We start from the raw sequence: 25,208 nt of genomic DNA on the forward strand, positions 1-25,208 counted from the left end.
TCTATCCGGCTTAGCACAAATTGATTACCTCAGATTATTGTTATTTCACGTACTTTGATACACATGACCCAAATAAGATTATATCGGTCGGGGACTTACAGCTTGCAATATAATCGTTTTTATGATAAATATCTTATGCATAATATATGCCATCAAAAACATTCTGTAAAAACCTCAAGTCTCGCCGTAAAAAGTTGTGAGATCTATATAATACCAAGTCGATTAATCTATTTAGTCTCTACTTAAAGGACCTTCTGTCTTGAGTTATTACGTATGTTATTATCATGCCAATTAAAAAAGAATACCTCTAAAACAAATAGACCGACCTGGCCATCGCATGATTTGATTAGTTAATGCTCCTGAAATGTTAATGGCGAATTTGTGTTTTCTTGCAATGACCAAGTCGATCTATTTGTTTTAAAGGTATTTTTTTTAAAATTGGCATGATAATAACATACGTAATAACTTAAGACAGAAGGTCCTTTAAGTAGAGACTAAATAGATTAATCGACTTGGTATTATATAGATCTCACAACTTTTTACGGCGAGACTTGAGGTTTTTACAGAATGTTTTTGATGGCATCTCACTTCTTTTTGTAGGGCGAACATAAGTCCAATTTGTATGGAAAGACGTTTTTTTTTTCATAATTCAACATATTTTCCTATGGGAATGTTGTTCAGTTTCATGGGCTAAACACCCTTACCCACCCTATACCCCCTCCCGTTATGCCTCATACAGTAGGTACCTATTTACACTTATTTATTTATTTTATTTTCTACAGTAATAATAATTCATTAACTGCAAATGTAACCTTGTAATATTATACATTTATATGGGATTACAAAGTTATTGTTGCAGTTGGTGTATTTAGAAAACTGGACCTAAATTAGAAAATATTAAATTTTTCCCATGATTAAAACACTAAACCCTATTTGTATTCTAAATTTTAAGCTTCTAAGTCTGCTAGAAGTACCTTAGACTTTTGATGATCGGTGAGTCAGTGAGTCAGTGAATCAGTGAGTGACAAAATTCAAAATTTTAACAAGTTGTCATTCTTAAACTACTGGTTCAAATTGACTGAAATTTTAAATATACCGTGTTTATACAATGACTGATTAGTTGCTGAAAATCCAGGCTTCTTGTTTTATCCACAACGAAATTATAGGGGTGTCAAAAATAGCCCGAATTGCTTCGAGAAAAGGATGTTACGGCCGTGCCGCTTTTTTTTTGCTCGACTTGCGGGGGCACTTCCGTGCCCCCAGATAGTAATGTCTTACTGCCTTAGTGATGTCATAATTTGTTGTTTGTACATTTTACAAAAGTCCGTATGTATAATTGCATAACATATGCAATTATATATACGGACAAGGTATTTATACAAAAAAAGAAGAAGAATTCATTCAAAACTTTGCAGAATCAGGCAAACAGAAAGTGTTAGTCGTTATACCTAGAGGTAGGTTAAAGTTAATAATATATTACAATGAATAAAAATCCTTAATTAGAGACATATGGTTCCATTATAATGAATCACAAATTATCATACACCTATCATAATACTGAAGCTATTTGCGATAAGTCACTAAGTCGGAAAAATCTTTAAAATGTTAAATATGACGTATCAGCCCTCGTCACGAGACTATTTAAGGCAAAGGAAAAACATCGTGACTAATTGTCACACGGTCAAAAAAACAAATTTACAACATATATTCATAATATTATTACTCCTTTTTTCCATAGGGGTTGGTCGAGACCAAAGAACGCCACTTGGTACGATCCTTACAAACTTTCTTTGCTCCACATCCATAATACATCTTGTGATACGGGATCGCCGGTTACGAGTACTAAGCACTTGTTACTAACAACGTTACTACGTATTACATAAATGTCGTTTAGCACAATATCCTTCCTATAACAAAGTAGGACAGTAAACCGAAACGCCAAAAGATAGAGCGCAGGACTTCTGGTTTAATACGCTCTTCGAGATATCCTTGTAAAACATTTACGCAGGAACAAAAATACATGGTCGTTTTGGTGTCTAATAAGTCCATGAGTTGATTTCAAAAAATAACAAGCAGAAGCTACTAGTTTAAAGATTTTATATCACGATAAAAACAATCCAATTATTTTCCATCCGGTTGCCAACTATGACGCGTGTGATGTTTGTGTTTTGGTTGATATTCATCTAAGTCAGATTAGATATTTAAACATATAAAATACATCAATGAATTTCATAGAAAAGATAAATTACTACTCAGCTACTAATTAAAATTGATAATAGATATACCGATATATTTGTGACTCTATTGGATATCTATCTTATTGTTTGATGAACGCAAAAACATCCAACCGATTACCTTCAAAACCTTCTTATTAGGCTACCATTTAAAAGAAGTCCAATGTTCTGCATTTCGATTAATACATCATATTATTCACCAATCTTTCTAACTTATCCAAATAGATAATTTCCTTCACCGGATGGAGGCGCCCATAGCCAGTGGCGCTCACCGGTCGGTAAACGATCTGTGGGTTAAGCAACCATTGGCGCGGTCATTCCATAGATGGGTGACCGCATAGTGGTATTTGAACTGGGCGTCTCCGTACTTCGGAGGGCACGTTAAAAGTCGGTCCCGGTTGTTGTCTACTAAGATAACAGTCGTTAAGCCACGTCAAAGGCCTCTTGGGCGGCTTGAACAACTTTAACACTAGGTTGACCACTAACCATACGACAAACAAACAAACATTTCCTTCACAAATCCACATCGTATCAACTCGTACCTATTTCAATAATTCCCTTAAATCAGTTATGCAGATAAGATAATATAAACAGAAATAAAACTAATTATATATAGCTAGAACGATAAAAATAGCTATTATAAATTGACGATTAATTACACGATCGTCATTACTGTCTCAAGGACCGTGAACGATGAAGAAGTGGATTCTGTTCGGACTGTTGGTGCTTGCTGCATCAGCTGTTGTAGCTGATGAGGATACAGAAGAACCTGAGGGGCCTGTTGAAGCTCCAGTATGTGACCCTGAAGCCTGCAAGCTCCCGAGTTGCAGATGTTCTACTACTCAGATTCCCGGCGGTTTAGCAGCTAGAGATATTCCGCAGGTTAGTAAAGAAGGGATATTTTAATAACATTTGAAACTGGTTGATGATGGTATATAGATCTATTATGATATAAAATTAATTCTCGATAATTCTAATGATGATGCAAATTTATACTTGTATGTTAAAGTCAACAACTGCAGCTTTTAAGTTGTGTAAAAGTATCTGAATTATTTTATAAATTGGAGCAATTTTATTCTTCGTGTAGCAGTTATTATCTTAATTATAATATAATAATGGATAAAAGTTTTTGTTAATACTGCAAATATTCATTGCATTAGTGAACTTCATTTTCAATATACATAACCGGTAATTATCAACGTTATCATGGTTATATCAACTCAGCATCTGATTATTTGCTTCCAACATCACCTGATATTTCAGCATTGATTACATTATACGACATTTATGGAAAATGCATTTATTTAGAATGAAGTATTAATTGTTGTATTCTCATTAACCTTTAGTTTCAAAATTAGGCTGCACAATATCAAATTAAGACTGATCGCTTCTTAGTCAAGACTATCTTCTAGTAGGTCCTTACTTAATCTTGAGACGGCTCGAATTTTGCGCATTTTCATTTCTTTGGTAGAGCAAAGGTCTTATATCCGTCTTAAACTAGGTTAAGGACCCGTTATTAAAGAACAAAATTACCTTTCCAGCTCGTCACAGTAACCTTCGATGACGCAGTCAATGTCATCAACATTGTGAACTACCGTCGCATGCTGTTCAATCGTAGAAACTCCAACGGCTGCCCGGCTGGTGCCACCTTCTACGTCAGCCACGAATATACCAACTACCAGGCGGTCAACGAACTTTACAACAATGGCTTCGAGATCGCTCTCCATTCTATCACCCATCAGACACCCCAGTCTTACTGGGCCAATGCCACTTACGAAACCTTGGTCAAAGAATTCGCTGAACAAAAATCTCTAATAGCGCACTTTGCTAACATTCCCTACGAATCTATAAAGGGTAAGTTCGAGTAATATTTGTATCAAGCTCAAGCTTTTTGAGTTCGAGAAAAAATTATTGTGTTATCAAGTCAAATAGTTCAAATACAAAAAGACCTATTGAAGACTTAATTTACAAACTATTTCAGGTCTCCGAATGCCTTTCCTCCAAATGGCTGGTGACGCGACTTTCAAAATGATGGCCAACCACAACCTTCTGTACGACTGTTCCTGGCCAACCATTACGCAGACTGACCCTGGTCTTTGGCCATACACACTGGACTACAAATCGACCCAGCCGTGCATTGTTCCTCCCTGCCCCACTTCGTCCATTCCCGGACCTTGGGTCTTCCCTCTGGTAGCTTGGTCGGATCTTCAAAACTTCCCGTGTTCGTTTGTGGATGCCTGTTTCTCCACGTAAGTTTGATTTGACAACATTAGCGCAATTTAAGCACCAAGCCTAAATGGCTAAAATCTATAAGATCTATACTGAAATTGATATGTTGATTACTACGTCTCCACAATTGCATACGGGTTAAGTTCGATACTCATGTAGAACAAATATTTGTGTTTATATAAACTAGATGTTCATAATCTGCATGTAAATAAAATAAAGCTAGGCTTTAGAACGCGAATAGATTTTTACACCACACAATCAAATGTATCTTCTTTTTATCATCATTATTTTACGATTGGTTTCACATAATAAAATCTATATTTTCACAGTCCTGACCGCAACGACGAGAACGGCTGGTATGAGTTCATTCTGACCAACTTCGAGAGGCATTACAAGGGCAACAGAGCTCCCTTCGGGTTCTTCGTCCACGAAGCTTTCTTAGCTGCCTACCCCGCTGTGAGCAACGCCTTGATTAGATTCTTGGACATGGTCAACAGCTTGAACGACGCTTTTATGGTAATTATTTTATCTTACAAAGCAAGTCTACAACCATTTGATAGATTATTCAATAGATAATTTTATTCGCCCTTTGTCTAACCTTTACCCTTGAACCTACTGTCCATGTTTTATCAATTATTTCATATTTAATGGCTTTGTGTAATTCTGCTTATTTAGAAAAAAACCAAGGTGGTAAAAAGATCCATTATGAAATATTATTACCGAATATTACAACACATTATCTAATTTGATGTAACAGGTGACGTCCGAAGAAGTAATAGAATGGGTAAAGAACCCAGTCACTGTGAGTGAGTACAGGCAGCAGTCTTGCAGAAGGTATACTCCTACAGTTTGCAGACCTACCAGCTGTGGTCCACTTACTGCTGAAGCCACTGGCGTAAGTATTGTTGTTCTTTTATAAATAAGTATAATAGACATTGAGATAGTTTAGAATTAAAGGTTAGATTTTTCGCTGCGCTCGCATTCGTGTTGAGAATTTCTGACATCGATTTCATCATTATGTGAATCGTGATGAAATTTTAGTTCTTTATCTGCCTGTAATTTTTTTAACGCATTGTACGCTTCAATTGAATACAAAATATTCCAAGCCTAGCAAAGCCAGGTTAAACATTTTTGACAGAAGTTTTTAGCAAAATTTAATCCCCCTTCCCTTCTGGAAATCATTCCATAGGGAACTTTATAATGTTCATGTTTATAATAAACGATAATGATCGCAATTTCTTTTACAGAACGTGTACTGGATGCAAATCTGCAACGTGTGCCCTCGCGTCTACCCCTGGATAAACAACCCTCTAGGACAGTAAAACGGCTGTGATTATTATTTTAAGATGTTAATGTAGTTTTAAGAAATTATTATACATATAAATAATATCTCAAACTGAACATGTGTTTCCGTTGTTATATTTTCTTGACACTAGACCAAAAAACTATATTTTCAACTGAAGTTTAAACGCCATTATTTTGTTAGTAGAATCCATACTTCCATACTAATATATAATATTATAAATGCGAAAGTAACTCTGTCTGTCTGTCTGTCTGTCTGTCTGCTACTCAATCACGCCTAAAATACTGAACCAATTTGCATGAAATTTGGTATGGAGATATTTTGATACCCGAGAAAGGACATAGGCTACTTTTTACCCCGGGAAAATGACGCATTTCCCGGGAAAATTCAGGTGGCGAACGAAGTCGCGAATATTTAGTATTATAATGACACTGAATTAACAAATTTCCGTTGTCATGGCAACTGTTTTAATGGCGGATATGCCTTAGCGCGATTTCGTTATATTAAGAGATATAAATAGTTTTAAGAATATTTTTCGTGAAAAAAAAGCATATTTTATATCATCACGCTATGACCAATAGGAGCAGAGTAATAGTAAAAAATGTTACAAAAACGTGGAAAATTCTGACCCATTCTCTCTTATGTGACGCAAGCGAAGTTGCGCGGGTCAGCTAGTATATTATAAACTCAGATTTTGTCCTGCATTTTCACATTAATATTTGAACAGAATAAAAGTAATTTGTAGTTCCAATGATTCCAAATACTACATAAGTAATTATTGTCGAATAGAAGACGACAGAAACCGAGGGTTTTTGAGGTTATACATAGGAGACTATATTTATTTAATAAAAGGAGAATGGGCACTCCTGGGCGGGCGGCGGCCATTAATGAAAGAAGTGTCAAATTAAAGTAATGATAACTAGGAACAACTTTGACTAAGAACGTTTCGCTGCAATCCTTTCAGGAAACAATATATTGACATGTAAATATAATGGAATTTCATAGAACAAATACAATTATTTCGTGTCTGTAATGCATTTAATGTTGTGTAATAACGTTACATCTTCTTATAACGATTGCAATGCCATCAAAATGAACAATAATCGTAACTCGTATCTATCTATCATATGGTTCACCTAGTTTCAAAGTTGTTCAAGCCGCCCGAATGTTACTTTAGTTGACAACAACCGGGACCGACTTTTTACGTGCCCTCGGAAGCACGGAGAAGCTCAGTTCAAATACCACAATGCGGTCACCCATCTATAGAATGACCGCGCCAACGGTTGCTTAACCAACAGATCGTTTACCGACCAGTGAGCGCAACTGGCTATGAACGCCTCGTTTTTAAGCTGAGCATTCAAGATAGATAAGTCGTCTCAGTGAATATATTATAGAAGAGCAAGATGTTTACTTGTTACGATATTTATATATTTACATGTTATGATTGTTCGAATATTAATAATGTCTACATTTGTATGCAATAATATAAATAGTACTTTTTATTTAATCTCCGAATATAAGCCAAAAATATGTTTTTATACCATTAAAAGTGCTCAAAAACAAAAATGTATTTTGTTCGTCATATAAGTGCGTCGCGGCAATACAACTTCTACACAGTAATTATAGGACTAAACTACATTAAAAAAACAAAAAATCTAGTTTGGCCGCGGATCGCCCAGGCTCCATACTATTTTGCCCATTCTCCTTTAAATACCATTGATAAATTAAAAGTTAATTACACTTATGAGACTTAAGTGAAATTAACTAAATAATGAATAGACTCTTATGATATGAATTTAAAGATGCAAATAAGTCAAAGCCGGATAAAACCGTGGCTGGTTGTTAAGCCATGCATATTTATATAGTACCTACATATACCTTACCTTCTGATTGCTCACTAATATTTAAAATGTGAAAATATCATTCTATGTGTTACCTATCCCCAAAAGCTACGCATGAAATAGGTTTGGATAAAATTCTCTATAAGTATACTGGGGCTCATAGAACATACAACAGGTATCGATATCGTAACTTATATCAATTCATCAATTTATATCTAGCTAGACAAATTAGCAGACACTTAAAGATTTTAAACCGATCTAAATTAGCCCGCGACCACGGTCGATGTAATACGATCGAAACGTCGGGTGAACAAATAAAGTATTCTAACCTTTAATTTTCAATCGCGTTTAAGACCCGTTACATTATAATATTATTAGCAGACCGAGAAGATCGCTGAAGACAGCTGTCCTGTCCGAATTTTGAGCCCGTTTGAGTATTTATTGACTCACACATGTCTGAAGATGCTAAACACTTAAACCTTTTAATGAATATTGGAAAGAACCACATGAAATCCAGCAGTTTTTAACGGACAAACTGACAGAAAGACGTAGCGAAGGACATTGTTTTAAAAAAGTATTTTATTACTAATTATTGCAATATCATTTGCAATATTTTTTTATAATTGCTTTTCGTTTGAAGTCGGGCCGAGGTAGGCCAATGATAACACAAAAATGCTATCGTAACGACTAATGCACTAATTAAGTAGCCTTGCTATTGCGTGGATCTCGAACAATCCTTTTAACCAACCGTTTTTCTGTTGTCTCTCTAGGAAATCAATTTTGACAACCCACATTGATAAGATAGCCTATCTTATTTTTAGTAATTAAATGATAAAAACAATTATACGAAAATATATAATTGACCGACTATTTTTTTCTTATTACTGGATTCAAAAGCGTTGAGAATGAAGAAGTGGGTGCTATTTGGTTTGTTGCTGGTTGCAGCGGCTGTGGTTGCCGAAGAAGATGAAAATGAAGCACCGGAGTGTGACCCTGAAGCTTGCCAACTGCCTAATTGCAGATGTTCTGGCACTGACATTCCTGGGGGATTGCGAGCTCGAGATGTCCCACAGGTAAGAAAAAACTTGATCAAAAGTCTTGCACATGAAAATACATAATACACAGCGATGAAAATTTTTAACAGTTACGCTAGGCTTGTATTCCGAAGAAACGTCTTGATGAAATACTTGGTTACTTTTCTATTTCAAAAAATAATAACGTACTCCAAAGACAGTTCAAGCGGTTTGAAATGGTTCTCGTTTGATATAAGTCGTCGCGTCGTCGTCGAATATCAGTTTGAATCCGGGATTATTCAGATTTAAGTTTTAGTCCTTGTTAACAGTTAGTCAGTCTTTATTGACAACTACTCCGACAATGGATCCAAAATAGCAATTTAATCACATTTAATAGTATCGCGTAATCTTCCGGATTTACTCGACTTCCTGAAAATCTCTGTTTTCCTATACATAAGTAGGTTATAATTCGTCGATAATAATATTATCATTGAAATCAAATAAAAGGTTTGCTATTTTCAAGATACTATCTTATCGGAGTTTTTTTAATACATCCAACTATTTTGACAATAAGGAAATTCCACGCAAATCTTGAAACAGTAAATAGCCACAAAGCTAACTTTATATTATGTTATTCATTTATGCAATTCATCTTCTAAGTTAGGCAAAGCGTTATGAGATTATTCTGATTTTGGTTTCATCTCCAAAAACTGACAGAAAAGTTGCATTTATTACATGAGACCAACTGCATAAGTGGCGAAACGAGAACATATTTTCACATATATCAGCTTCAAGTTATGAAGCCTAGTAATATTTCTTTTCCAGTTCGTTACGATAACCTTCGACGATGCAGTCAACACCCGAAATATGGAAACTTATCGTAGAGTCCTCTACAATCGCCGCAATGCCAACAACTGTCCCGCAGGAGTCACTTTCTACGTTAACCACGAATACACCAGCTACCTAGGGGTCAATGAACTCTACAACAGAGGCTTCGAAATTGCCCTTCACTCCATGTCTCATCAAGTACCTCAATCTTACTGGGCAGAAGTCACTTATGAAGACATGGTGCTAGAGTTCGCACATCAAAGGATTCAGATGGCTCACTTTGCTAATATCCCATTTGATACAATCAAAGGTAAGCACTCTTACAAACTTATTGTAGAAGCTACAGAAAGAAACAACAACAAAAAAGCTAAATTTTTAGAACAAAGACACGACAATTTTTGTCAAATGTGAGAACAGATTGTCAAGACAATACAAACAACAAATATAATATATGAATGATGAAACCATTACGTCACAGTAAAATCTCGGCCCAACTTACTCGGTCCAACCGTTGACTATAGAAGCCATTACTTTGCAGGTATCCGTCTGCCCTTCCTGCAAATGAGTGGCAACACAAGCTTCGAAATGATGGCCAGACACGACTTTCTCTACGATTGTTCCTGGCCCACCGTAGCTCACACAAACCCAGGTCTCTGGCCCTACACCCTCGACTATAGGTCAACTCAAGACTGCATTATTCCTCCCTGCCCTACTGGTTCCATTCCTGGACCTTGGGTCATGCCGATGGTCTCATGGTTGGATCTGCTTAATGTTCCGTGTTCCTTTGTGGACACTTGCTATTGGATGTAAGTATTCAGAAACTTTTGTGATAACTATCTTCAAGCGTCCCCTTGTTATTTCAGTCATCTGGACTGAAATATATGAATTAATGCTAGTGATGAAATAGAAGATCATTATTTTATAATGCTCATGTTGCCAAGTCTGTCAAAGCAGAAACAATTTGAATTTAAAGTGATGCTCAAATATATTCCTGCCACTACATACATATGTTGTAGAAAATAAATATAATACAAGAAGAGCTAGAGAAAAAAGACTGATTAAACCTAAAATAAAAAATTATTATGGAGAGCGTACAAATAAATATATAGTACCAAAAGTATTTAATAAGATTGATGTGTTAAGACAGACTCCCAGACTGAGTAATTACACCATTAAAAGAAAACTTAAAGCTACACTACTGAAAGACTGAATGTTAATATAATTATAAACTTACATATAATAAGTAGATACATACATCGCTCCTTGAATACAAAAGGGACACAAATCGAAAACTATAAATTTTACAGGACAGCCAAAACAAATTTTCGAAACTGTTTTTTTATAACATTTCATATATTTATTTATTAAATATAAGATGTCAATATATCATTAGATGCGTATTTTTTAGCTCTATCTATCTACAATATAAACTTTGTAATAGCTGTTACCTATTAAGAATAAAAAGCATATAAGTCCGTTTTGCATTCAAGATTTGAACCAATATCATGAAAAATATGTCAAAAATTAAACACAGTTTTGCAAATAAAAATGGTTTATTGTACATTTTTTGGTAAAAAACCGTATCAAAAAGTTAAATCTTATTAGTAAATAAAACCATAAGTGAATAGACACCCGGAAAACATTGTATTAAACAATCTAAATTAAAAAATCTTTACTTATTATTAAGTAAGTAATATAATAGAGATCAACTTTGTGCGTAACTTTCATTATTCAGTAAAATTAAACATTAATCATCATCATCAATCAATGGGTAACGTGACGAGTAGACTGAGTGCAGCAGGAGTATTAAAGAAATAAGATAATAGAAACGTTTTATGAGTTTAATAAACCTTTATATTTAGCATTCGTGGATTATTCCAAAGCTTTTGGCAGCATCGGTCATTCCGCCATAGAATCATCACTCCATAACCAAGACCTTCTTAAAGATACTATGTAGAATCGAAGCTACGTACATCAAACTCATCAAAGCAATATGCAACAATCTCTCTAAATCCAAAGAAGCTTGAAACAAGAAGACCAGCTATCTCCCAAATTACTTACCAGCACCCTCGAAAAAGTTTTCAGGAGCCTGGCGGCAATCAAAAGGCATTGTTGTTAGTGGCAAACAGTTAACAAACCTTCGTTTTGCAGACGACATTGTCCACTTTTCTTCCTTTGCATTGGAACTCGAATCAATGCTCAAAGATCTGAGCACGGCAAGCCTTCAGACTGGACTAAGTAAGAACAGAACCCAGGTTATGACCAACAACACAAAACGTAGGGTCGAGGTAGGCGGGCACGTCATACACACTATGTCGACGAGTACACTTACTTGAGCCAGATAACCTCTTTTAACAACTGATGGGACAAAGAGTTGGACAAACGTGCCACAAGTGCCTTGAAGAGCTCCTGGTCCATGAAAGAGCTAATGAAAGGTAACCTTCGACTGTCACTAAAGCGGAAGCTCGTCGAAATGTTTATACTACCCGTCCTAACCTACGGTGCCCAAACATGGTCCCTTATGGAAAACCAAAAGTAGAAACCGAAGGTTTGCCAGAGAGAAATGGAGCGTAGTATATCAGATGTAAGAAGAACAGATCACGTCCAAAATTCTATACTGCGCTCCCAAACTCGCATAGCCGATTTAGGGAAGAAGACCGCCAGGTTGAAATGGAACTGGGCCGGCCACAATATCCGCATGCATCCGGAAAGGTGGGCATATCTACCAACTGGATGCCAGAAGATGGTCGTCGCAGACGCGGGAGACCTAAACGGAGATGGCGGGATGACCTAGACGAATTTGAAAAGAACTAGTCGGATCTTGCCGCTAAAAGGGCGATTTGAAAGGAAAGGGTCCCCCCTTGCCTTTCATTGCATCAAAATGTTAAATTTTATTTCGAAAATTATAACGAAAACTAAAATTATTATCATGCCAAAGGGCCATATTTATGGCCTTCCCATTGTAGCACGCTAAAAATAATTATTTATTCCACAATCATTTAATGCAAAAGGGACGTATTTCAAAATATGCTACTGTTATATTACAAAATATAATAACAAATACTAGTGTTTGAATGCAAAACTGTCGTTTTCAGAAATATGGCACTTTTGTATTACAAAATATGGTAAAAAATACTCTAATTAGAATGCAAAAAGGACGTTTTCCAAAATATGGCAGTTTTGTATAGTAAAATATAAACACATTAACTTGAAATTTTGCACCCAACACAGACGTATTTTTGATTGTGGCACTTTTTCACGCAACCGACGTGCGTTTGCGTAAAATTTTCGGGCGTAACTCATAAAGTGGCTGTTTTGCACTGACATTACCTGTCAAAGTGAGCTAATGCAAAAAGGGCAGTAAGTCAGTACAGCCATAATATAAGCAAAAATGATGGGGTTTTTTTTTTACTATAAAATATAGGCGGTTCAGGTGTCATTTTTGCAATAAAACGATTTTCATTTTTTTTTGAGTTGTGGCCCTTTTGCATTGAAGGAGCGACATAATACGTATTATATAAGAAGCATTATTTTATGTTTATCTAATTTTGTTGGTTGAAATGTTAATTTAATTTTTAGTTTTGTTGTTGATATTTATTATTTTGTTTTAAGTCACTGATTATTGTTTGTAAGAGCGCATTCTCGCCGTTAAACTAATAAGTTTGGCGAGTATAAATTAGTTAATAGAATAAGGTAAATTGTAAAAGTACAATAAATAAATAAATAAATAAATAAATATTGAGAATTCCTTAAAATTGAGGGACATTTTGGCATTTAGTCGTCAATACCTCAAAGTTGTTAAAATTTAATTAAGCGACCGTGTTGGTTTCTTAACTTTTCTAAAACATTTAGTTTACGTTCAACCCAATTAACATTACTATTGATATACTATACTGTCGTTATATTTTCACCAGCCCGGACCTAAATGATGAACAAGGATGGTACAACTTCATCGTGGCGAACTTCGAGCGTCACTACAACGGCAACAGGGCTCCCTTCCCGTTCTACGTGCATGAATGGTTCATTGCCGTCAACCCCGCCGTAGAAAGAGCCTTTGTCAGGTTCTTGAACTTGATCAACAGCTTGAATGACGTGTTCATGGTAATATTTTATTTCCATTACTCTCTTTTCAGTTTCTACATTTGTAACATTTAACACGCGCTCCGCGATAGTATGTAAAACAAAGTTCAGAGTTTTCTTTTGAACAATCAACATTTAACTTTCTTAAGGATCATTTTTTTGAGACATTTTATTAAGTAACTAGCTGACCCGCGCAACTTCGCTTGTGTCACGTAAAAGAGAATGGGTCATAATTTTCCCCGATTTTGTAAGGTTTCTCGTTGCTATTCCGCTCCTATTGGTCGTAGCGTGATGATATATAGCCTATAGCCTTCCTCGATAAATGGACTATCTAACACCAAAAGAATTTTTCAAATCGGACCCGTACTTCCTGAGATTAGCGCGGTCAAACAAACAAACAAACAAACAATCAAACAAACAAACTCTTCAGCTTTATAATTAAAAATATTAGTATAGATTATAGTATTCCATGCAGTTAAATATGTATGTTTGACTCACGACACGACACGTTTGACATAAGAATACCATTACGCAACGGGGCTAAAACTCAATTGAATATTGATTTCCGATACTTTTGCTATTACCCGTAATTAAAATCTTTATTTTAATATAAACGTCCTTAATAAAAAACAAATATTTGTGCTAATAGCCCCAAAATATAATAATTACTCTTTAGTCACAATATGTTTTACTTTTCACAGGTTAATTCCCAGGAGGTCATTGAGTGGGTAAAGAACCCCATCACGATTGCGGAATACAGACAAAAGCCGTGCAAGTCATTTATTCCAACCACCTGCAGAGCTATTTCATGTACTCCACTACAAGCTGAACATAATGGCGTAAGTGTTTTAACAAAACGTAAAAACGAAAACAGTGATTGAACTTTGGTAGTTTTGTCTATGAAAATATAATTATATTCCAGAATATAGCATGAATACTACAAAAATATGTTTGTTAACAAAATATTAATATTTTTAGTATTATTATAAATCCAAGTAAATCACAAATTTATTTATACCAAGAAAAAAAGTTAGAAGAAATTATGCAGTTGTCGTTATGACTATTATTATAAATTTAATCGTTTAATTCAAACAAATTATATTGATCTTTATCCTATAAATGACTGTAAGTTATGTATTGTAAAATGTTAAAATATTTTTCCTATATTGGTATGTTTACATTTTTTTACAGAATATTTACTGGTTGGATCTCTGCAACGTCTGTCCTCGCGTCTATCCGTGGCTCGGCAATCCTCTTGGCCAGTAAAGCAAAAAAACATAGTCTTAAGATTTATTTATGAAGTCAATAAAGTAATTTTAAAATAAAATATTTTTTTTTAAAGATTTTGTTTTATTATTGTAATGTGACATTTAAAATGTACTGCCAAAATTGTTCCTACAACGCCATTGTTCCTACAACGCCCATTATAGGCGCTGACCAGATTTTCATACAAAATTTCTCGATGACTAGCCGGTTTTCGGTAGTCGATAGAAGTTGAGAATCGAACTACTAAAATTGAGATACAAGTGTTATCGACTCACTTATTCTTTTAATTTATTAACACAATTAAAAATATTTGGAATCAAGGCACTTTTAGTATATCACATAAAATATAAATTGTTAGATGGGGAGTTATCTGGGACTAAATTAATAGAGATATATAAATCAAGCAAGAAAAATAATAAAGGTAAGTGTTTTAAGAGACGTAAACTAAATACAATTAGGCATGGTTCCAAACAAGTACCTTATGGTTATGTAACAAAAGACAGGAAGAAAGAATGAAAGAAAGAAAGGAAAGAAGAAAGAAAGCAAGCAAGAAAGAAAGAAAGAATGATGGAAAGAACGAAAAAAAGAAATAATGATTGAAAGAAAGGAAAAAAACAAAGAAATAAAGGCCTGTTTTCTGAAACACCTAGGCTATAAATAAATTAACGTTTTTATTTTCTCCTGTAAAGTTGACTTTTTTATCTTACATGTTTATTCGGTTGGGCCATTGAATTACGTTCATTGAATAACACTTGACATCAACGATACGCATACGATTCATTTACCTTATATGTCACGCCAACGCCGTGACAATACAACAAAAATAGAAAAATTACTAAACAAAAGAATACTAACAGCCAATATCCTTGACAAATGTTATAAAGACGGACAATGAGACCAGATCAAATCAGTTCAAGATATTTTATCGTAACAGATATTACCAGTGAGAGACACCATAAAAAGGTAAGAATTTAACCAAAATATGTAATACCCCGTGTTATAAGACAAAATCCGTCAAAAATTCTTCGTAAAAGAATATTTTAATATAAGACAATTTACTTACTTCTTACTGTTTGCGTCGCCTTTGTCTCTTGCCATTTCAAAGTATTTGTTTTCTCACCATTTATGAGTGTGAGAGCGGACTTGTTCGCGCGCTTGTACATTCTCGTAGCGAGGTTGGTTAAGAACTCGTCCAGCACCTCGAATTTGAGATCCCTCCGGACCGCGGCGTTCCTCACATAAAGCAGGGCATCAACAAACTCTCGGAGGGAGAATTTCTGTTGGTCTTGTAGGCGCTCCTTATTTGACCCTAGGTCCTTGAAAATTCTCCAGTGCCTCCCACTCCACTTCGCCTTAAAGCTCTGCACGGAAGAGTCTTTATAACTCCTGAGATATCAATTGTTGGTACCAACTTTGGCGACTAAAGTTGATACTATTCTTCCCGAACCGCATATTATGCCTACAGCCCCCACTGTAGACAACGGTTCGCGCCGGATCTAGCGGTAGTTCACAATGTTTTGTCGCTGCCTCCTTCGCCAAGATAACATATACTGAAATAAAACTAATTATAGCAAGAACGACTTAAATAGTTATTATAAATTGACGACTAATTACATGATCGTCATTATTGTCCCAAAGGCCGTGAACGATGAAGAAGTGGATTCTGTTTGGATTGTTAGTGCTTGCTGCATCAGCTGTTGCAGCTGATGTAGATGCCGAAAAACCTGCGGGCCCACTTGAAGCTTCAGAATGTGACCCTGAAGCCTGCAAGCTCCCGAGTTGCAGATGTTCTACAACTGAGATTCCCGGCGGTTTAGCAGCTAGAGATATTCCGCAGGTTAGTAAAGAAATTATCTAGGTGAGATTGATGCCTAATGTACGAGTATTTCAATAACACATCTGAAACTGGATGATGTACATATTAGGTCGGGGAAAAAGTTTTGACATTATAGTATGTATCAACTTGTAATAAAATATTTTCTTTACACAAAAAAGCTCGATATTTGGGTACCTCACGAGCTCACTGAAAGAAACCTAATGAATCGTGTACTCATTTGTGATTCTTGAAGCAAAAGAGATTTTATTACAAGTTCATACATACTTGCGAAAAGACATTTTCCCCAACCTAATACGTACATACATTATATTGGATTAATAACGACATAAAATTTGCTTATAATGCAAGTACTATAAATAACTTAGTTTCAATGCACGCAGCGTTATCATTGTAATATCTAATTACTTGCTTCCAACATCATCTGATATTGTAGCATTGGATAGCACTTTAAGAGCATTTTTTTATAGAAAATGCATTTAATAAGAATCCTTTGATGAAGTATTTATTTCTGCACTATCATTAACCTCATTTTTAAATTAATGACAAATATCCAAACACACTAAGGCTGACTGCAGCCCAATCAAGACTCTAGGTACTAATTTCGTCTATAAGTCTTGTTCGAATTTTCCACGTATTTATATATTGGTGAAGCGAAAGTCTTACGTCAGTCTTCACTGGGGTCTGCAGTTCCGCACTCAACCTTAGTTTATAGCGTGCGTGAAAATTACGACTAAAATTTATTTTCCAGTTCGTCACGGTAACCTTCGACGCAGTCAATGACATCAACATTGTGAACTACCGTCGTATACTGTTAAATCGTAGAAACTCGAACAACTGTTCAGCTGGAGCCACCTTCTACGTTACTCACGTAAATACCGACTACCAGGCGGTCAATGAACTTTACAACAATGGCTTTGAGATCGCTCTCCATTCCATCACCCATCGGCCATCTCAGTCTTACTGGGCCAATGCCACTTACGAAACCTTGGTCAAAGAATTCGCTGAACAAAAATCTCAATTGGCGCACTTCGCTAACATTCCCTACGAATCTATAAAGGGTAAGTTCAAAAAGTATAATAATATATACTAAGCTCAAGCTTTTTGGGTTCAATTAAATAATATAGTGTAATCAAGTAGTTTGATCGTAACAGGTAACAAAAGAACCTGTATTGAAGGTCTAATTTACAATTTTTTTCAGGTCTCCGATTGCCTTATTTCCAAATGGCTGGTGATGCCAATTTCAAAATGATGGCGAACCATAACATTATGTACGACTGTTCCTGGGAAACCACTACGGAGACTGACCCTGGTCTTTGGCCATACACACTGGACTACAAATCAACCCAGGAGTGTATTGTGCCTCCTTGCCCGACCTCGTCTATTCCCGGACCTTGGGTCTACCCTCTGGTAGCATGGTCGGATCTTCAAAACCTCACTTGTTCGTTTGTGGATGTCTGTCTCAACACGTAAGTTTGTCTTAATAAAATTAAAACTGTTTTAACTATCAAGTACCAATGGCTATATTTTGAAAAGAACTATCATAAAATCGTTGTGGTGGTTACTGCGCTGCCACTGATAAGTGTGCCACTATTTGTCCATTACTTTTGGTGCGATTTCACTTAAATTTGCGCGAATAAATAGATATTTTGATTCATTAAGCAATATATTTACACGAGATAATATACATATATGATTGCTTACATACTTTAATCGGGATGTAATTTAAATGAGCCTTGTCCTTTGAGCATGTTGATTTTTCTAAAACAATCAAATGAATCTTCTATTTGATTATGAATTGTTTTGCCAATGGTTTGATATAAAAAAAAAATGTTTTTAGTCCTGACCGCAACGACGAGAACGCGTGGTATGATTTCATTCTGACCAACTTCGAGAGACATTACAAGGGTAGCAGAGCTCCCTTCGGGTTCTTCGTCCGCGAAGCTTTCCTGGCGGCTAACCCCGCCGTGACCAATGCCTTGATCAGATTCTTGGACCTAGTCAACAGCTTGAACGACGCTTATATGGTAATTATTTAACCTTATAAAGCAAGTACTACATTCATTTGACAGATTATTTTTTAGATATTTTTATTCGAATAATTAACTTCGTATAAATTAACTCTATGATTTTGGACAATCGTTGAATACATTATAATTTAATCTCATCAAAATTATTCATACAATAGAAAAATCGGCCCATAACTGGTCAGGTCAGGTCAGGTGTTTTTATCAAATAGTATATTTAAATCCCTTGGTACAATTGTGTTTGTTTAGAAAAACCAAGGTGGTAAAAAAATTGTAACAAATATTAGAACAGAATGCTTAAATACGTAAATTAATTTAATGAACTACCCCTAACAGGTGACTTCCGAAGAAGTTATAGAATGGGTAAAGAACCCAGTCACTGTGAGTGAGTACAGGCAGCAGACTTGCAGAAGGTATACTCCTACAGTTTGCAGACCTACCAGCTGTGGTCCACTTACTGCTGAAGCCAGTGGCGTAAGTATTGTTATTTTTTTATAAATAAACTAGCTGACCCGCGCAGCTCGGCTCACGCTCTCTTGTTTTTAATTAATACCGCGCATTTTCAAATTTATTCACCTTTTACACCTTCTTCTTTGGACTTAAACAAATAATTCAAGACAAAAATTAGCCAAATCGGTCCAGTCGTTCATAAGTTTTAGCAAGACTAAGGAACAGCAATTCATTTATATATATATATATATAGATACATCTCACTTCACGTCTACTACTAAGAAAGTTCAGAATAAAAAGTTAATCTTTATCGCATTGGCGTTAAAATGTTTTGGCATCGATTTCTTAATTATGTGAATCAAGATGCAATTTTAGTTTTTATTTGCTTGATATTTTTGATCATGATCTATAGTATGCTAAAATTGATGAGAAAAAATAATTGGAGTCTTAAAATGAAACAAGATTATACATTTGTGACAGAGGTTTTTACGATAATAATACCTCCTCACAAAAATAAATCTATGGAAAACTTTACTTGTCCTTATGTAACTCAAGTCTTGGATGGATTATGACTATGACTTGAGACTTGAGTTATGCCTAAAATCTTTACTAATATTATAAACCTGAAGAGTTTGTTTGTGTTTTTGTTTGAACGTGCTAATCTCAGAAACTACTGGTCCGATTTCAAAAATTATTTCAGTGTTAGATAGCCCATTTACCGAGAAAGGCTATAGGCTATCATCACGCCACGACTAATAGGAGCAGAGGTTTTTTAAAAAATCGGGAAAAATTTTGACTCTTATGTAGCGCAGCTAGTCAATAATTAGAGTTAATAAGTACATCAAATTAACTTAGTTTTAAAAAAAAAAATGTTTTCATGAAAATATAATAATGATCGCAATTTCTTTTACAGAACGTGTACTGGATGCAAATCTGCAACGTGTGCCCTCGCGTCTACCCCTGGATAAACAACCCTCTAGGACAGTAAAACGGCTGTGATTATTATTTTAAGATGTTAATGTAGTTTTCAGACAATATTATACCAATAAAAAATATCTCAAAGTGAACATGTTTTTTTTTTGTCATTATATTTTCTTGACGTTACGTCAGAAAGCTAAAGTTTCAATTGTGACTTGAATTCAGTATTTTAACCTGTATTTTGGAATAGAATAAGAGTAAAATTGTAGTTCTAATGTTTACTAATACTACATTGGTATATTATATTATATACTATACTCAAATAGAGTAATCAATTGATATTATAAAAAGAAACCGATAATTTGTTAAGACGTAGAAGGTACAATTTGTGTTTAAAAACATTTAACAAATTAATTTAAAATTTATTTATTATATTCATTTAAAAAATGTAAAAATGGGCTTAAACTATTTGAAATTTAAGAGCAAAATATAAATGAGAAATTAAGTAAGTATTGCGCGTTTCAAACCTGAGACTTCTGCGTACTTATCGTTAATATATGTTTTCTTAAACAGATTTTTTATACTATACCTTACTTTTTCTATTATACTTGCACAATAAACAAAAGCAGAATATATACATAATTTAATTAACTATTTACAATATACATAGACGTAAACATAAACGACAGAATATTATAACTCAAAGACACTAACTACGAATGCCACTGTCAGAGCACGACTAAGATTGACTTCAATTGATAAACGGCCGGATATCAAGCACCTACGTAAGTGATTAATAACAACTAGCGGAAGAAGGAATTATAGTACAAAAAAACACACGCAAATCTGGGTAAATCCTACCGAATTCCGTGAAATTCTCATACAATTATCAATATCTGATTATCTTAATACTATAATACTGCAAATAAAGTGCATAAATAGTTTAATCAGATTGATTTTCATATCTTTAATCACAATTAAGATAAGAGAGACCTTATAAACGACTAGAGAATAGATATTTTTACCATTTTGTAGTGAGATCGTCAGGATGAAGTGGGCTCTAGTGTTTTCATTGTTATTTGTGGCGTTGGCTTTTGCCGACGAGGATTGCGAGGACTGCCTCCCGTTGGCTGAGACATGCGACGTGGAAGTCTGCAAGCTCCCTGATTGCAGGTGCTCGATAACTGACATTCCCGGTGGATTGTTACCAAGGAATACTCCCCAAGTAAGTTGATTTTCATTATCTATCTATACTATACTATTATAAAGCTGAAGAGTTTGTTTGTTTGATTGTTTGTTTGTTTGAACGCGCTAATCTCGGGAACCACGGGTCCGATTTGAAAAATTATTTCAGTGTTAGATAGCCCATTTATCGAAGAAGGCTATAGGCTATATATCATCACGCTTCGACCAATAGGGGAATACAAAAACGGGGAAAATTATGAATCTCTTATGTGACGCAAGCGAAGTTGCGCGGGTCAGCTAGTACTATTATAAAGCTGAAGAGTTTGTTTGGTAGTTTGTTTGAACGCGCTAATCTCAGGAACTACTGGTTCGATTTGAAAAAATCTTTCCGTGTTAGATAGCCCATTTATAGAGGAAGGCTATATATCATCACTTTAAGGAGTTGTACATGTGCATTTTTAAGAGGAGTATATAATGGTATAAATCCCCCTTAATAAGTGCTTTACTACACTAATCAAGACTTCTGATTATAGGTTAATAGAGCGCGGAGCTAAAGAACTCTTAGTACAAAAATATATAACTGTCTGTGTATCTGGCCTACGGAAAATGAGTTAATTTTTCAGTTTTAATTTTTTAGTTACTAACCGGTCTAGAAAAGTAATTATTGCAGTTCCCATTGATTGTCGCGATTTTAAATTAAAAGATCGGGAGATACGATAACAATTATAGATTCGAAACAGATCCCCTATGCGGTCACTTTGTCTGCGATAAAATGTATCATGAACTGATAACATTGAGGATTATTCAGTAAATATTTGATTTCAAAGATACCGATACTGGTAATAGTCAATTAGGTCAATATCAATACAAAACCCATTTAGTTGAGATAATAATGATCACTAACATAATACGCAACATCTTTTGTTTCAGTTCGTCACAGTCACTTTCGACGATGGTGTGAACACCAGGAATATCATTACCTACCGCGCGAGCTTGTACAACCGTAAGAACCAAAATGGTTGCCCTGCTGGAGCAACCTTCTTCGTCAACCACGAATACACCGACTACACGGTCATCAATGAATTGTATAATAGAGGTTTTGAGATTGCTCTCCACTCTATCAGCCATCAGACACCACAGAGCTACTGGGCTGAGGCTTCTTATGAAGATATGGTGAAGGAATTTGCCGACCAGAAGAGGCAAATGGCTCACTTTGGCAACATACATGTTGATACAATCAAAGGTCAGATACATTGTTCTAATTATTTATATATAAATGATTTTATTGTTGAATAAAACGCAAAAGCACAGCAAAATTATTTTAGTCTGCAAATTTTTGCTTTTAATCTCGTTTCTGACACCATCATTTTTATTGGCCTCCTATTGTGATGTCAATCAATCGAAATTGTTTTATGAATTAAACTTAACTAAGTTTTATTTTTTCCAGGTATCCGTATTCCATTCCTCCAAATGACTGGCAATGCCAGTTTCCAGATGATGGCTAATCACGGCTTCACGTACGACTGCTCTTGGCCCACCGTGTCATTCACTGACCCAGCTTTGTGGCCTTATACCCTGGACTACGCTTCCGAGCAGGACTGCATTGTTCCACCCTGCCCTACGGCCTCTATCCCCGGCACATGGGTGATGCCTATGGTGACATGGACTGATCTTGCTGGATTCCCTTGCTCCATGGTTGATGCTTGCTTCAGCCCGTAAGTATTATAATTACTTTTTTTAGTAGGGCTTCTGTGCTGGTTTAAACTTGAACTTGATTTTTTTTATTTAACGGGCTATCTTAATTTTTGAAGATTTGAACATACTGCTAGTAAACATGAGAAACTAGTAAATTTGAGGATATCAAAAGAAATAACTAGTAAAATCTGGTGGTAGCTACACCTGAGCGAAGGTCTCGGGATAAATTCGCGGATTAGACAAAGTAATGTCTTATTTGCTTTTCTACAAAAAATATTTTGAACGACGATAAAGAAATAAAGTACAAGTAATAATTTGTTTTTCGTCACCAGTCCTTCTCTCACAGACGAGAACGCGTGGTACAATTTCATCCTTACCAACTTTGAGCGTCACTACAAGGGCAACAGAGCTCCTTTCCCGTTCTTCATTCATGAAGCGTTCTTCGACGCCAACCCTGCCGTGTTGAGGGCCTTCATCAGATTCCTGAACCTGATCAACAGCTTGCCTGATGTCTTCATGGTAATATGAATATAGTGTATCATTAGGTCGGGAAAAAAGTTTTTTCGCATTATAGTATGTATGAACTTGTAATAAAATCTTTTCTCTTCACAAAAACGCTCGATATTTGGGAACCTCACAAGCTCATTGAAATAAACCCAATGAACCGTGTACTCATTTGTGATTCTTGAAGCCAAAGAGATTATATTACAAGTTCATACATATTATGATGCGAAAAGACTTTTTCCCCAAGCGAATAAATTATATAGGTACCTTGGCCATGGACTGTGAAGGGCTTCACAAACACAAAAACAACGGACATTATAGAGAATCATACACGAAACATTTTCTTGTCAAATACATAAGTATTTGTTGCATTTGGAAGTTGGATTACGACCCGTCAGCAGGTTATAGTATTCTTCAGTTTTTACGGAAAAATGTTGATATTTTATAGCAGACTATGTTATGAACATGCTATATTTTATATCACAATCAGTCACATATTATTATCTCATATTTTTAAATGAATATTGAAACGTCTTTCAATATTAAGTATTAATCAAAGGCCAATGCCCCAAACGGCCCCAACTGCGAATTAAAATTAAAATGAAGTTCTACTTATATCCGCTATGTTAAAATCTCGCCTTGTCTTCTTCAGGTGAATGCCCAGGAAGTCCTCGATTGGGTGAAGAACCCCGTCCCCATTTCTGAGTACAGACAGCAACCGTGCAGAAGACTCGTCCCGACCAGTTGCAGAGCTAGGAGTTGCGGTCCTTACACTGCTGCCCACAATAATGTAAGTATTCAAGGATTATAGTAAAAAGACATAACGTTGTTCTAAAAAAATAAGAATCCACTACTGAATCTTCAAAAAGAAATATTAACCAGTAAGACTTTGACCATCACCCAGTTTTAAGAAGATACTTAGTTTCATCCTAATGTTTTCCTCCGTCGTTCTTTTTGTGTCTGCCATTAACATAGGTTACGATGCGGAGAAACAATGAACAAATCGCACTAATAACACAATAGTGTATTAACTCAAAATACATCGACACAACTTCAACTAGACTTAACACCATAACCATACCGTATTTTTTTATTTATTGGTAACAAAATGATCTCTTTTATTTCATTTTTAAAAAACAAAGAGCATTATGTTTTTTGTACGCATAATAGGGAGTAAGAAACAAGTTATTCGTTGATTCTGATAAAAGTTAGATTTTGAGTTACAACACTATTGTATTATTAATGCGATATGCATGCAGATAACCAAGAACAGTCAGCATTAAGCGCAATCAAGTTAGAAACAACACAAAATCTTGGCGTCTTTTTACAGCTTTCTGGATCTGTACTTGACAAAACTTCTTTAATATGATGTGTTCTATAAATATTCTAATGGTATATTCGTTTTCAGCTGGCGTACTGGATGCAAGTCTGCAGCGTATGTCCCCGAGTCTACCCGTGGTTGGGCAACCCTCTCGGACAGTAAATAACCGCAGAAATTCTTATGAATACATTTCAATAATAAACTTTTTAACATTATATTATCTTTTATTTATTTTAGAAAAAAATAAAGCCAACTAAACAATGGTATAATAGAAACAGTTTGCGCAAATTAGTTCATCCCTTTTAGCTTAAAATGATGTTGTAAGTTTACACCTTAGTGTTGACTGAAGGGAATGACCATAACCTTTGGAAAGGTAAAAAAACGCAAGATCAACTATTGACACATAATAATATGTCAGTTAATGGCCGCCTTTACACACACGCTCAATCGTGCGTTCTTAGGAGCGTACAGGATTACGCA

General features: G+C 35.3%; 4 protein-coding genes across 4 annotated transcripts; all 4 read left to right on the forward strand.

Moving 5' to 3' along the window:
- Positions 1-2,882: 2,882 nt before the first annotated feature.
- Positions 2,883-5,864, forward strand: LOC142983164 (chitin deacetylase 8-like). Its single transcript, XM_076130041.1, has 6 exons — positions 2,883-3,116; positions 3,776-4,088; positions 4,216-4,483; positions 4,793-4,979; positions 5,221-5,358; positions 5,711-5,864. The coding sequence occupies exons 1-6, from the start codon at positions 2,928-2,930 to the stop codon at positions 5,783-5,785; spliced, it is 1,170 nt and encodes a 389-aa protein (XP_075986156.1). The 5' UTR covers positions 2,883-2,927; the 3' UTR covers positions 5,786-5,864.
- Positions 5,865-8,481: 2,617 nt separating this feature from the next.
- LOC142983202 (chitin deacetylase 8-like) lies at positions 8,482-14,862 on the forward strand. Its single transcript, XM_076130092.1, has 6 exons — positions 8,482-8,680; positions 9,446-9,758; positions 9,987-10,254; positions 13,363-13,549; positions 14,230-14,367; positions 14,720-14,862. Exons 1-6 carry the CDS (start codon positions 8,513-8,515, stop codon positions 14,792-14,794), a joined length of 1,149 nt encoding a protein of 382 aa, XP_075986207.1. The 5' UTR covers positions 8,482-8,512; the 3' UTR covers positions 14,795-14,862.
- A 1,570-nt stretch (positions 14,863-16,432) lies between these two features.
- LOC142983069 (chitin deacetylase 8-like) lies at positions 16,433-20,159 on the forward strand. Its single transcript, XM_076129886.1, has 6 exons — positions 16,433-16,631; positions 17,380-17,689; positions 17,830-18,097; positions 18,469-18,655; positions 18,992-19,129; positions 20,019-20,159. Exons 1-6 carry the CDS (start codon positions 16,443-16,445, stop codon positions 20,091-20,093), a joined length of 1,167 nt encoding a protein of 388 aa, XP_075986001.1. The 5' UTR covers positions 16,433-16,442; the 3' UTR covers positions 20,094-20,159.
- Positions 20,160-21,048: 889 nt separating this feature from the next.
- Positions 21,049-24,943, forward strand: LOC142983201 (chitin deacetylase 8-like). The gene is made up of 6 exons (XM_076130091.1): positions 21,049-21,248; positions 22,139-22,451; positions 22,656-22,923; positions 23,236-23,422; positions 24,060-24,197; positions 24,816-24,943. Exons 1-6 carry the CDS (start codon positions 21,072-21,074, stop codon positions 24,888-24,890), a joined length of 1,158 nt encoding a protein of 385 aa, XP_075986206.1. The 5' UTR covers positions 21,049-21,071; the 3' UTR covers positions 24,891-24,943.
- The last annotated feature ends 265 nt before the right edge of the window (positions 24,944-25,208 follow it).

Source organism: Anticarsia gemmatalis, chromosome 23 (assembly GCF_050436995.1).
Source record: "Anticarsia gemmatalis isolate Benzon Research Colony breed Stoneville strain chromosome 23, ilAntGemm2 primary, whole genome shotgun sequence".
In the NCBI taxonomy this organism is placed as follows: domain Eukaryota; kingdom Metazoa; phylum Arthropoda; class Insecta; order Lepidoptera; family Erebidae; genus Anticarsia; species Anticarsia gemmatalis.